General features: G+C 44.0%; 1 protein-coding gene across 4 annotated transcripts in view; it reads right to left on the bottom strand.

Moving 5' to 3' along the window:
- Positions 1-395: 395 nt before the first annotated feature.
- tet1 (tet methylcytosine dioxygenase 1) overlaps positions 396-13,483 on the bottom strand; it is a 37,602-nt gene continuing 24,514 nt past the window's right edge. For all 4 annotated transcript variants that reach the window (XM_014023852.1, XM_014024066.1, XM_014023924.1 and 1 more), the window contains 10 exons: positions 8,568-10,764; positions 8,375-8,465; positions 5,873-5,966; positions 5,586-5,794; positions 5,329-5,479; positions 5,013-5,102; positions 4,592-4,729; positions 2,974-3,150; positions 2,732-2,876; positions 396-2,620 (listed from right to left, as the gene is read on the bottom strand). In XM_014023852.1, coding sequence (XP_013879306.1) covers positions 1,593-2,620; positions 2,732-2,876; positions 2,974-3,150; positions 4,592-4,729; positions 5,013-5,102; positions 5,329-5,479; positions 5,586-5,794; positions 5,873-5,966; positions 8,375-8,465; positions 8,568-10,764 — 4,320 coding nt within the window. In that variant the 3' untranslated portion in view covers positions 396-1,592. The remainder of the gene's footprint in view (positions 2,621-2,731; positions 2,877-2,973; positions 3,151-4,591; positions 4,730-5,012; positions 5,103-5,328; positions 5,480-5,585; positions 5,795-5,872; positions 5,967-8,374; positions 8,466-8,567; positions 10,765-13,483) is intronic.

Here is a 13,483-nt window from a genome sequence, read left to right as displayed (position 1 = left end):
GATTCAGTATCGTTTACATTCATTTCTTTTATGTATTCATATTTTTTTTAGTAATGCTGGAGAATCGAGTCATCTTACGGAAGACATTGCAGATTTGCACAAGCGAACATTGTGATTAATGCATTTCTCTGTCTGTTGTCTCTTGAGTAATGAATCTTTGTGTTGAATGTTCATGCACCGATGAGATCCAAAAAGCATGTCATCGCTGTTATACAGTACAGAACCGGGTTCGATCAGTGTGTTGACATCTTATTAGCACCAACAGAAGTGTGTAAAACACCAAAATGTTTCTAGTGGAAATGTTACCACTGTCCTCCTTAGTGTAAAATACCTTTAAAGGGTCGTGCTAATCGTGATGTGTTATAGTGAAGACATTTTCTTTCATGGGTTTAAAATAAAATCGTGACTCGTCAACCCCTTTATTCAGACTGATAAAAATAGTCTGTAAACAAAGTCATCACAGGGATCGAGCACTTGAAATCCTCGTAGGCAGTCATCTGAGTGGGATCTGATGTTTTAAAGTGGTTTTGAAACAAAAGCAAAGAGGAGGCAAGTAGATTTTTCAGTTAATGCGTTTCGTGTTTAAAGCCCGCGATGTTGTGTTGATCTTTGTGACACTTTGTGGTTTCTGTAAAAAAAAAAGCACCATTTAAATGTGTTGCAAGCTTCCTATTATTACTTGTTACAGATAAAAAAAATCATTTCAGGAGCTTAATAAAGTGGTAAGCACCTAACTGCTGCAGCATCTCATGATTCCTTGTCAAGCAAAGTTAAAGTTTAAACAGATCTATGAAAAGCAAACAAATGCAAAAAGATAAAATAAAATAAAAAGTACTGTAAAAAACAATGCTAAAATTTCATATGTATATATCTCTGTCTGTACATACATACTCAGGCCCGTGGACTGTTTTTGAATTTAGGAAAATAAACATAGTGCTTTTTTTAAAATATGCCATCTATGTGAAAAAATAGAAACTATCCCAATGTCAGAAAAAAAAGAACAAAGAAGTACGTTTCTTTTTCTGCCTTCAACAGAAGTCAGAAAGAAGAAGCACGATGCTACATGTGACAATCTGTAGTAAATATACGCACAACATTAGTCTACATTACGTGATGAGTTTGCTTAAAAGAGATTACAGTGAGAATGGCACCATTATAAAAGCCAACACGGACTCATTACACTCCTACTGCACAACATAATGCAGGTTATCAAAGAAATATTGCAGTAAACAGGCTCACACAAGAAATTAAATAGAAATCATTAAGATCAGAATAAATAATCACATATTTTTTGTTCTTAATCATTTATATAAAGCCAGTTTAAAAACATCTTTAAAATGCTTCAAAGCACCATTTCATTACATTAAAAACCAGCACCAAAACTCACAGTTAAAAATACACCCACCCTCCAAAAAAACAAACAATTAAAAAGTCTTTTGGTCCTTCTCATCATCATGAAGGCGGAGACTAAGAAGGACAAAGTTGAAAGTTATTAGAAAAGTACAAAGAAAACGACATAAAACCGAGAGTTGAAGTCTGATTGAGGTAAGGCAGAAGCACACAATAAAGGAATTGTGAGTGTTTTTTTGTGACTAAGTCCAGCGGCTGTACGGGCCCGTCACATGTGTGAGAGCGTAAGGGGACACGGTGATGACGCCGTCCCTCGACAGAGTCCAAGCCTGACGTGTCGGGATGTTCGTAACCCTCCCCGTCCCCTCGGTCTCCTCGCCTGCGTCCTCCTCCTTCGTCCTTACGCCGCCGCCCGGGCTGCCCTCCGTTCTCAGCCTCTCGGCCTCCTCCTCGCGCTCCCGCTCTCGCTTGGCCATTTTGGCATCCCACATGGCCATCCCGTGGCCTGGCTCGTTCAGGGACTTGTGCTGGTAGAAGACCAAGGAGATGCGGGTGGGGTGGCTGCGGTCGGGCTTGAGGATGGGGGTGGTGGCGTGGAGCTCCCGTCGCGCACATTCAATTAGGATGGAGCCGTGGGACGGCGCCACGGCGACCCCACCGATGTCCTCGTCCAGGAAGTTGTGCTCGCTGTCCGACCACACCTCTTCCGGCTTTGCTTCCTCGGCCACGAGGGCCGGGCCTTGACAGGGGGGAGGCGTGCGCGGAGGAAGGGCGTGACCCCTGACCTCTGCTGCCACATCTTGGGAAGGCCGCGGGAGTCCACTGAGCCGGCTGAAGAGGCCCTCAGAAGTCGGTCGGGGGGAGACGGAGGAGGGACGAGGAGGAGGAGGAGCGCTGGTGGAGAGTCGGCGCAGAGCTGAGCAGTGCACCTCGTTGGGCTCGGTTTTAAAGGAAGCGTCACTGTGGGGGTTATGAGGAGGTATACGGTCTAAAGGAGCACCTTGTTCATCGGAAGCTGGAGAAAAACCACTCATGGTTCGGCTCATCGTCTCATAATTTACAGCTGAGCCGGTCTGTCCAAACCGGAGGCCAGGCAGGGCGTGGTGGTGGGCGGGGATGAAGCCCCTCTGTGATGTGACCCCGGCACCGGGAGGGGAGTAGTTGCTGGTGCTCTGGCTGTAAGCGCTGGGTTGGTTTCTTTCGAGTGGGGATCTTCCAACACTGGCAGGTCTGGGTGGCAGCCTGTAAGAGCTGTAAAGACCTTGTGGATCTTTATTATGCAGAGAGAAAAAAAACATCCATCAGTGAAGTCATAACCAAAAACAATGCTAAATGATAAAAAGCTATTACTGAATTGTGACCAGGGGTTTAATTTGTCTACCTTTGTTGGGACTCTCAGTTTTCACTTTTCCTGGAGTGAGAGAAGTCAGCCCGAGCTTCTTCTCCAACCTCTCTGCTTGAGCTTTTAACCGAGCTTCTTGCCTCACCTTACGGGCAGATTTCGCGGGCTCAGCCAGTAAACGCACCTGATACGTTACAAAAAAGTCAGAAGAATTAAACCAATAATAAAAAAACATTAAATCTAAACTCCATAACCTGCTTTCTCCCGCCCCCCTCACTCACCTCTCGGGGAAAAGAGGACAGAACCTGCAGAGCGCCACTTCGGATCTTGGCCCACTGACCCTCGACGTGTCCAAACTCATCTTTGTCAGCAATCTTGTAAAGTGGCAGCACATGAAGCTGTTCATCCTCTGGAATATTGCGCACTGATCGGTTATCTTCTTTTGTTAACGTGCAAACCTGGGAAAGCACATAAGAAAGAAGTCCATTTTTAAATCCTTAAATCATCAACCCCCCACTAAAAAAAGATCCAAAACCAAAACGTCCAGCTTCAAAAGACTTAGACACTTCATTTATAACATTACTGTTGACTTTAAAAATGGAATCTCTGAATTTATAATTAAATATTCTGTATTAAGATTACTCTGACACCAACTGTTTTTCAATAATGGTGCAATAATTATAAGCTCAGATGAGAAATTTGTGTGCAGTTAAACAAATTTATGTTGCCTAAACAGCAAGATTTGACTTACTCATTTGCACAACTAGCCAGGTAAAAACCAGCCCCTTGTTCTACACTTTGCTTCGTACAGAGGGTCTGGAACCTCGGCCATAGAGAAATGATTTCTTGCTGGGGGCGTGGCCTCTGTTGAAGTTTAAAACGACTGGATCTGATTTACCCAATCGCTAAAATTTGGCCGTGACATACGCAGTGCACCAGCTTGACCGTGAAGGAGGCTAAGCTAAGAAGCTAACCGGAAATTACGTGCGCTGTAAACAACCATCTGCTGCTGGGAGAAGTACCAAGCAGAATGAAGTGACTGTAAATGAGAGCTGCAGGCTTCGTGAGACAACTTTAACTTCATTTGGAGGTCTTGTCAACACAGACTGGCTTCATTCACATCCTCTGCTGCCAATTACAAGCAAACTAAAACGGTGCAGAAAATCAACATTGTTGTTCAAAACTCCTCCTTCTGTTAAAATTCTACTGGAGAAATCCTTGTCTATGGGAGAAATCCCAGATGAAGCAGTGAAGGGAAACTAGAATTGAGTGGAACTGTAGGAAAGGGCCAGGTTATTGCACAACTAAAGTTAGCACAAAAAGTAAGGAAGCTTGTGTTTGGTAGATTATTTTTTTTGTTGTAACAATGCTTCTTGGCAATGAGTCTTACACTGTTAATTTCACTTTTAAATGGTGCCACATTTGTAAGGAACATGCATTTGCGGGATGAGCAGTAGAGCTGAGCATGTGGATTGTGCACATGAAAAATCTTCCAAATCTTCTTTGCCAAACAGCTTATGTTGCTGTCACTATTGACACTTGTTATGAGCTTCTGGTACCCTCAGGTGCTGCCAATCAGATTCATTGTTACAACAAAGAAACGATCTACCAAACACAGATTGGACCGTAACCACAGTTAAAGTAAATTTATTTATGAGAAAAGGCTTTGGTTTTGTTAAGCCTGCTTACACAAAGAAAGCCCAGCTTTGATGAAAACCTCTGTATTCCAACTTACAGCTTAAAAATGAGATGATTTTCTGCTTTATCTGCGAGTTTAAATTGGTTAAATTAAAAGCACAGAGTCTGCTCACAGTCCTGACTGAGTTCTGTATTTCGATTATTGTATTTGTTCTCATGTAGACGCTTGTCTGCAGAGGGTCACACTCTCAGCCTGCTTACCACAGTGCTGCCGTTGTTCATGTTGCTGGTGTCCTTGTGAGCGTGGGCACAGAAATCCACACAAGCTGTGACCCCGGAGAAAGGACGACCCTCCTTCCCGCCAAGCCGGCAATCCCCCCCGCCTGCTTCATTTTCAACCTGCCAGGGGTTGAAGGAGGAAAAAAAAAGAAACAGGTAAGAGTTTTGAACATCTCATCATTGTAAAGACTTTAGAAACGTTAGCTTGTTTTTTTAAAAGGTGATTTGCTACAATCTGCCATCTCTCAAAGACCTGTACTTCTCCAGGATTTTTAGTTGTGCAGGAAAGCTTGCACACATCAGAATTAGAGGAAACTATTAGCATGATTTAAACCAAAAACAGAAAACTCCAAATAAATCATCAGGATGAAAATCAGAGTCCTGTCTATTTAATGTCTCATACCTGGTTTTGGAAAGCTTCAGGAGCCAGTTTTTTGTAGAGTGGAGCCAGATCAGTGGCAAGATTCTGGAGGTTGTTCTCTACTTTCCTCTCCTGAAAGGAACAAAACAAAGATCTTACAGACAAGCAACGATTGACCTAAAAATTAATTTTGTTTGTGGAGCTGTTGTGCTCCTAGGCGTGGATGTCGGTGCCAACATTAGCCACTAGGAGGCAAAACACAATAAAAACTTCAGGCATGGCAGTAGAGAGAGCTATGGAAACAATTCATTTGTCACTGTTTGTGTCTTCAAATCAACACAGACCGACATTCCCTCACCTGCTCCGGGTAGTCTCCAAGGAGGCGAAACTTGCGGGGCACTTTGCTGCGAGCAAACTTGCAGCCGTTGAAGTACATGCTCCAGGAGCAGCCGAAGGAGAACGAGGCGCCACAAGTATCCGGGTCCAAGCCCTGGCATGCACACGTACGGCTGCAGGGATGGAGGGGATGGAGCCAGTGAGGAAATGAAAAATTACGGGATCAAGAAGCTAAATGAAAAAAAAAAAAAAACACAGAAAAGGTAAAAAGATACTCACTCCTCATTGAGGGCACAGCGCCGGCAGGTGGGGGAGCCGTATTTAAAGAGGCTCTCTGTGAGATCCTGGTAGAGGTAGTCTGCCATCGAGTGAGGGATCCCCTCCCATGCCAGAATGAGGATCACCAACACGGCTGTGTCACAGCGGTGCCCTGGCCTTTTGCGAACCAAACACAGCAGCTTCTCCTCCTCGCTGGAGCGTCGGATCACCTGCCAGAGGATTTTGCATGTTTGCTCATAAAACAAGTCGGTCAGAACAAACAAACGGACTACATGCAAACAACATACCCATTTAGCTATCGGACACCCCTGGGAGCTCTTGCCTTCTTTCCCAGTGTAAACAACCACTTCCACCCGCACTGCATTCCCCTTGGCACCATACCTGCAGCACGAGACAGAATATTGTTATACATCCTTAAGTGATTGTTTAATTACTGAGAACTGCGAAGCTCAGTGGACAGGACTTGTTTTTACAGTGCAAGTGTTTAATCAGATTAAGAGTTTAGCCTCGAGCCCGACCCAACCTGAATTCGGGCTGAAATTATATGCTTGATGGTCAAGCCGGGCTTCTGTGGCGCGTTTTTTATAAGCACACAATACATAACACACAGAGAAAATTAAATGCACAATCTAAAGATGAGTTAATTTAGTCTTTTTTTTTAATTTAGTTAATTTAGTTAATGAGTTAATTTAGTCTAAGGTGCAGAAGTGAATGCACCACTAATGCACACGTGGCCTCACTCTGCTCTGCTCCCATCTGTCAACAACGAAAGCACTAAACCCTTACTACTGTATATTTATGCCCGTATAAAAATTTAACCCCAAAAACTGAAATATTTTTTTCTACCATCATACATTAAATATTTATAGGCCTATAACTGAAATATTATGTCACGGGTGTAAAGGAAGATAATTTCTCCCTCTGTCCTCCGGCTGTACGTCGCGCAGCTCAGCAGATAAACACAACAGCTGGTGTTTTTTTGTCACCGGAGTCCAAGAAGAAAAAAATGTTTTTATTTCCTTTTTTGCTAACCACAGGGTGGAGATTGTGGGAAGACCTGAATATCAAGTACATGTCCGCGAGCAGCTCTTAAAGCTACTAACTTCGCTAATTTAACAACCGGCTCCTGCTGTCGGATCGGACCAGACTGGACAGTTTTTAGTTTTTAGCACTGCAGCTACAAACACAACCACAGGTGTGTGCACCCGCAACGGCTGAAAAAGGCGAAGTCTGTATAAAATTAGGGAAAGCATTTTATACTAGGATTTGATTTTTTAGGCTTTTTAAGCTCATAAAATGATGATCAAAGTAAACCCACATAAATACGGTAATTAAAATATGTACTCAGGGCTCAGGCCTCTCATTAGAGTTAATTAGTCGGGGTTGGATTTGAGCTCAGATTCAACGTCTTTGGGTTCGGGATGGATTTTTTTAGGTCCAAAATAAACTCCAAATCAGATTGAGATTTAAACTTTAAATTGCAACCTGCTCACTAAAGAGCAGGGTGTTTCTTAAGTAAAATTAGTCGGATGTGTAGTTTCCCAGCAGAACGCTGCACAAACGATTAGGCTGCCCCTGCGTGTTCCCACAGGACTTCTTGATGCTGTCTCCAAATGTAAATAGTTTACATACAAGTGGCCTTTAATGTGATGTAAATGTAATCTGTGACACCCATTCCTGTGCTCGGTTCTTCATCAGACTTTCCCATGACAACTTCAGACACGTTTGCTTGAGAACACAAGTCACTGTGCACATTCTGACTGGTTCTGCGCCCACACAGCTTCACACGAAGTGAGCTGCAATGTTGCGTGTTCTGAGCCATTTCCATCATTAAGGATTAAGCCGTTTGTCCCACGGCAGCCTTTTCCTTCAAACAACAATAACCAGACTTTGCTCTCTCCTTTACATCTCCACTGTGTTAGTCTACATGTTCCAGTAGATATACAATCAGAAAAGGATTATGAATGTCATCTGTGGCGCCCCGAAATCATAAGGACAGATTATAACAAATTGTAGCAGTTATCAAAAAGATACAAAAYGAAATGTCAAGGCAGTATGAACTTAATAATCAGCAGAGGTATAATTATTTTCCAGGACAACCTGAATGAATTTTCAGCTAACAGTAAATTACTTTCATTAAAGTGCCTGTGATGTGTTTATCCTTCAGATACAGAAAGTCAAATAAAACAACTTCATATTTAAGAAACTTTGCATAATACACATGATTTTACTCATTTTGTCACATAAATCGCACATTTTCTTTTGAACTTGGTTCAGCTAAAGTGAAACAGGAGGTGACGTCAAAGGGGAACTCTTTAAGAAAGACAACTTTGGTCTTTATTAAAACAATATTTAAACTTTAACTGTTCTTCATCTCTCTGATGACTCAAAATAATCTGAAGAAACATCAGATTCTTCTCCACAGTCTGTCTTAGCTGTTGCAGCAATGCTCTCTTTACGTTCCCCTTTGACGTCACTTCCTGTTTCTTCACATGCAAACATCTCAACAACCGTTCAGCTCAGCGGTGTGAAATTAGTTTTGCAATGTGTTATTTATGTTATCTTTCCAAAAATGTGTTCATATTTATTACAAAATTTGATGTCACAGGCACTTTAAGAGGTCCTTTCTGCCATTGAAAACTTTAACATTAACAGGGTGCATGGGCAAAGCTGCTTTACCAAACACTTACCTTTAGTTGAACTACATGTTTTTTTTCTTTCAGTCTGTGGTTACTTTTGGCTCATGAGTTTTCAGTACACTGTGAAAAAACATTTTGTTGTCAGCCTACCTGTTTTCCATCAGTTCCCTCACTGCAGCAACACTAGGACCTGCCCCCAGATGAGTATAGTAAGGCCCTTCCTCCTTTTCAATGATTTGGTCTGTGAAGGAGACAACAGCTTTTCTGTAAACACTGTTGCATTCAGTTCAAATACAACAACAATAATAATAATAATAATAATTAAAAAACAGAGCCAACTCACCCACGCACTGACAGGATGGAAGATCAGCCAGTTTTTTGGAAGGTGTATTGAGCAAGTTCTTGGTAGGCGTGTCTAGAAAACTCATCGGAGACTCCAGAAAACTGTTGACGCTGTTCCTGGTTGGTGTCGACTCGGTGGAGTGGCCCTGAACCCCGTCGGTCGCCGTGGACAGGATGGTGACAGGTCCTGATGCCTCCAACCTGTAGTAACCCTGCTGACTCGGAGGAGGGGATCGAGGAGCCCCAGAGAACCCGTTAGCCAGCCTGTGGTGCTCACCGGCGTGGCTGTGAACGGATGCTTTCGCCGGGCTGACGTTCGGGTCAGCACCGTGCTGCAGCCCAACGCAGGGCTGCTCTACCTGAGATAACAAACGACACTCCTCCGGTCCTGTAGGGAAACCATTGCACGGACTGCGTTGGTGACCATTAGAAAGAGGCCACGGCTGGTTTTCTTGACCACAGGTGGGATTCGTCCGAATAAGTGTGCCGCAGTTTAGCGCCTGCTGATCAAAGAGGCTTGCATTGTGAGTGTTGCTGTGATTGATGAGCTGCTTCCTTCCCTCTTGAGCCTCAGCCACGTATTTCTTCAGATCAATTTGAGCCAGAGGCAGAAATAAGTTGTTCTTTTGTTGCTGGCCTGATATCCCACGCAGGAGGCTCTTCTGGCCCTTGCCCCTGTAGGCCATCTCTCCATTTGGCATGCATTTAGAGAGAGGGGTCCTGCGGTTGTTGCCCTCTTGTGACCCATCACTTTTCCTTTTCCGTGGCTTTGGGGGTGTAGCTTTATTCTTTTTCACAAGGGTCTTCTTCTGACTGGGGTGTTGCTGGGATTTGTAGTTGTATTTGATGGCGGAAACAGGTGTTCCCTTTGGAGGGTTGTTCTCCGACTGCTGGTTGTGTCGTGACTGGATGATGAAGGCTAGATCTGCCAGCTGAGCTGCCACTTCCTCCTCGTCTCTGTTTCTTCTCAAACTATTGACGAAACTGTCTCTATCCTCCTCATGATCCTTACTGAGCTTTATGTGACTGGACTCCTTGTAGCTGCTTTGCGTTTTGATGACATGCGGACCGTAACCCTGCTCTGTCCACCTACAGGATGTTTTGTTATCAGAGTCAGAGCTCAACCTGCGGGAGCACTGGATGACGTTTCCTTGCCTGGCCATGGGAGGGCGTATCACAGACGTCTGGTGTAGTGGTGAGCTGATAACCGACACTTTGTTGTAGTGAACCACTGCTGTCGACTTGGCTTCTTGTACAGCAGCGTTTGTGTTGGAAATCGAGAAAGGGGAAGAAGAAATGGGATGTTCACAGTTACTTTCAGCCTTAATGGAACCTGCGGTGCTTTGAGGTATAGCTGCCAGCTGAGTCAGGGCCTCAATAGCAACAGCTTGATCGAAACTAAGATTCCTCTTCTCTGCCAAAGACTGCACACTCGGTAACAGGACACTAGGAGGAGGCTCGCGTTTAACAGGTTGAGGAATCCTTTGCAAGTTGAGAGGAGTGCTTTTTGGACACAAGGTGTTCTTTAAGTCCACTTTTTCCGTTTTGACTATGTGCAACTCTGCCGGCTCTGTTTTAATGGAGCGAAGAATGGAAGAACGAGATCCGAACAGTTTGTCTTCCAGTCCTTTCCTCTCTGTGACGGACAGACAGACCACAGCTGCCAGCACCGACAGCGGGTCATCGCACACATCCTCCGCATCACTCAGCCGCGTGGCGTTCTGCTCGCTGATCCACATCCACGGCTCCTCCAGTTTGATCCTCTTCAGTGGAGCCGGCAAGTCACCTGGAGGCATCCTGGGTCCGTTCTCAGGGCTGACTTTCGGGACCGCCGTCATTATAGTCCTTTGAAGCTCGGACGCTGTCCTTTTACATGCAGATTTCAGAACGGAGTGTGACCCGCTGGTCGTGTTAGCACCATTCAGTTTCGTAAGGCTCTCGTTTGAACCGTTCAGAAAAGTCACAGAAGAGCGTACGTGTTGAAGTGCAGTGCTGTTCAGATCCGCCCCGGGCTCTTGTTTAATAAGTGCAGACTGACCACCATGGTCTGAGACCAGGTAGTGGGTAAGTGACTGGGCCATGGGGGATTGTATACATGGTATGTGGCCTTTCTCTCCCTCATCTTCGTCCCCTCCCATGTGGGTGCCATCCATCTGTACCATGCCTTTGCCATTTACTGATCCGATTTCTGGAGCCACCTGAGACACAATGACAGAAAAAAAAGTTAAAAAGCTATATCAAGCATACAGTGAGTCAGCTCCCTATAAACAGTCACCCTGCACAACAGATTGCCTCCCAGCATGGCACGGGCGTCTGCTGCGGACACAATCATGGCTGTGGAAAACATTACGAAGAACCTGCTCTCTCTGCCGCAACGGGAACTTTAAACAGAGCAAACAACATTCAGACGGCATTACTCCACAGCCAAGGCGTGGTAATCAGCTTTCCTGCCTGAGATACGGAGTGCTGAGAGTCACTGACCCACAGGTAGCCAAGAGCCAACGCGTAAACATTGTTCAATCACACACAGTTCACAGGTGTGGCGTCATCTGAGGGTCACCGAGTGCAAGCTCTGTGTCTTGCACGGACACGCAGGGCATGGAGGCGTGTTTCTGGGTGCGTGAGCAGATGTGCTCATTTTTGCAGCGGCAAGTACACAGAGTTAACCACAGTGTGTTGTTTAGTGACTGGTACGAAGCAGCTAGTCTCATCAGTTAAGAGAGATTCTGACTGGAGAACAATCCGCTAAAGGTCCAAAGTACAGCACACAGACTACCATCAGAAATCTTGGTAAACAGAGGTAATAAGTAACTTTGTAAGTAATGATGCCTTTTCTTTTTAACACACCAGTCAGAACGTTATTTTCGTTCAGTCAGGAATGGAATGTCTACTGAGGCAGCAAAGATGTTTTTATATAGTATGATTTTTAGCCATTTAACTTATTGTATAACTAGCTGGTCACAGGTCTCTAAAAGTACAATGAAATTAATTGAAACATTGTAGAAGCAAGCCATTAAGGTTATGGACAAGAAACCAAGACACTATCATTACTGTGAAACATTAAAAAGTATCATTTTCTAAATTGGACTGACCTTCATAAATTTGCTGATTTATGCTTGATTTATAAGGTAACTCATAATTTATCCCCACTCTCAAGAGTTTATCAGTCAGAGAAATAGCAGTGACCGTGTGACGAGAGGTTCTGTTAGAGGAGGCTGTGTTGTCCCTTTGAGGCGAAGCACCTTTGGTCAGTCAGTTCGGTCTGTGAAAGGTGCTCAGGAATGGAACTCACTACCAGATGAAATTAGACAGCTATCAACTTATAAGTCTTTCACTAAGCATCTTTAAAAAAATGGCTTGTTGATTGTTACATCTGCAAACACTAAATATAAGCTGTATTTAATGTGTTGTATTGTGTTTTTTTATTTTTTATGATTAATTTAATTTCCTGCTTTTATTTATTGTGTGTTATTACAGTATTTTATTCTTGTATCAGACTGCTTTTTAACATCATGGCCAGGGGACTACAGATGAAAAATTGCTGTTTGGCTAATTCTGGCTTTTTTTAACTTATGAATTGTCATATGTTTTATTAAATTGCATTGTCCCCTTTTAAAAAATAAATGGAAAAAATGTTAGCATTTGGACCTCCTGCTGGATATAATATGAGCTGTATGTTCATGCATTCATCCCCTGGATCTTATAGACTAACGAGACAACGGGGGAGCTCGGGGTATGTTCTTCATCACTATGTACCTGGCAAAACCCCTCATTAAACTCCATTCTGTCTACTGTTTCAAAACGGTTTGCAGCAGGAGACAGACGCACCGATCTTATAGATCAAGAGAAAGCAGCAACGGCCCTTCAATATAAACCAGATGCGTGAACGAACAGACCAGACATCAAACCTTTTTTGTGTGTGTGTGTGTGTTTGAACCAACTTTGTTTCATCTAATAGAGACGGAACAGAGCCACCTTTTACAGTACTTTCCCTCCGTGTTTAAAATGAACCTAAAGCTCGAGCGGGGAAGGTCCGTTTCAAAGCCTGCGAGGCATCCTGTTGAAAATAAAAGCAGCATGTTTGACGGAAGCATGTGGCGAACAAAACATTAAACCACGTGACGGCCCTCATGTGATGACTTTAAGGCATGAGTTGCCATTTGCGAGCAGGAATGTGCTACAAAAAGTAGAAGATGAGCTAAAAGCCCTCGGTTAAAGGGGGAAAATAAAAGGCAGCACTGAGGGCTGAGAGGATTAATGTGGAGAAATCTCCAATTACAAGTGTTTAAAGAGGGATATTTGCTACAGCCTCGTGTAAAGTCCGATTTAAGCTCTTTCTCAAGTTTCTGTTAAATAAAGGGGTTTGGGACACAATATATTTAGTCTGGAATCACTAAGGACAGTGTTTAAAAGTATTTTGAGATTGTTACACATGACATTTTATCCACCTGTCAAAAAACTGCACTTTTGACTTAAATGAGTCTTTCACAAACTATGTAGAAATGAGTCACTGTAACATTTAAACGGAGAAGCAGAGCGGAGGGGAAACGGCGCGCCGACAGATAAGGGGAGAAAAGCAACGTGCTCAAAGACGAAGCGGCCCTGGCCGTCGTCCAGGACTGCAGCAGTCTCGCACATGTCAGCGTGGATGATGCGCATGCAACAATTCATGCATCCAAGTGTTTATCATCCTAAGCTGGCATCAAAGTGGTGCGGCTGTTTTTTATTACGTTACATTAAGCTTTATGACAGCAGAAAGCCAAAGGCAGGATGTAAACGAGGAGTCATGTGTTCTGAGTTAGCCACCGGGTTTCTGGAGGGAGCTGGGTCTGTGAAGTGTTAGGTCTGCGCTTGTTGCGTTTGCCTCAGGGGCGTCTAAAGTTAGCCTCACTCTCAAGAGCTGCACTGTCTTAAATG

Source organism: Austrofundulus limnaeus, unplaced genomic scaffold (genome assembly GCF_001266775.1).
Source record: "Austrofundulus limnaeus strain Quisiro unplaced genomic scaffold, Austrofundulus_limnaeus-1.0 Scaffold0, whole genome shotgun sequence".
Taxonomy (NCBI): Eukaryota; Metazoa; Chordata; class Actinopteri; order Cyprinodontiformes; family Rivulidae; genus Austrofundulus; species Austrofundulus limnaeus.
This window is presented reverse-complemented; position numbering and strand designations above follow the sequence as displayed.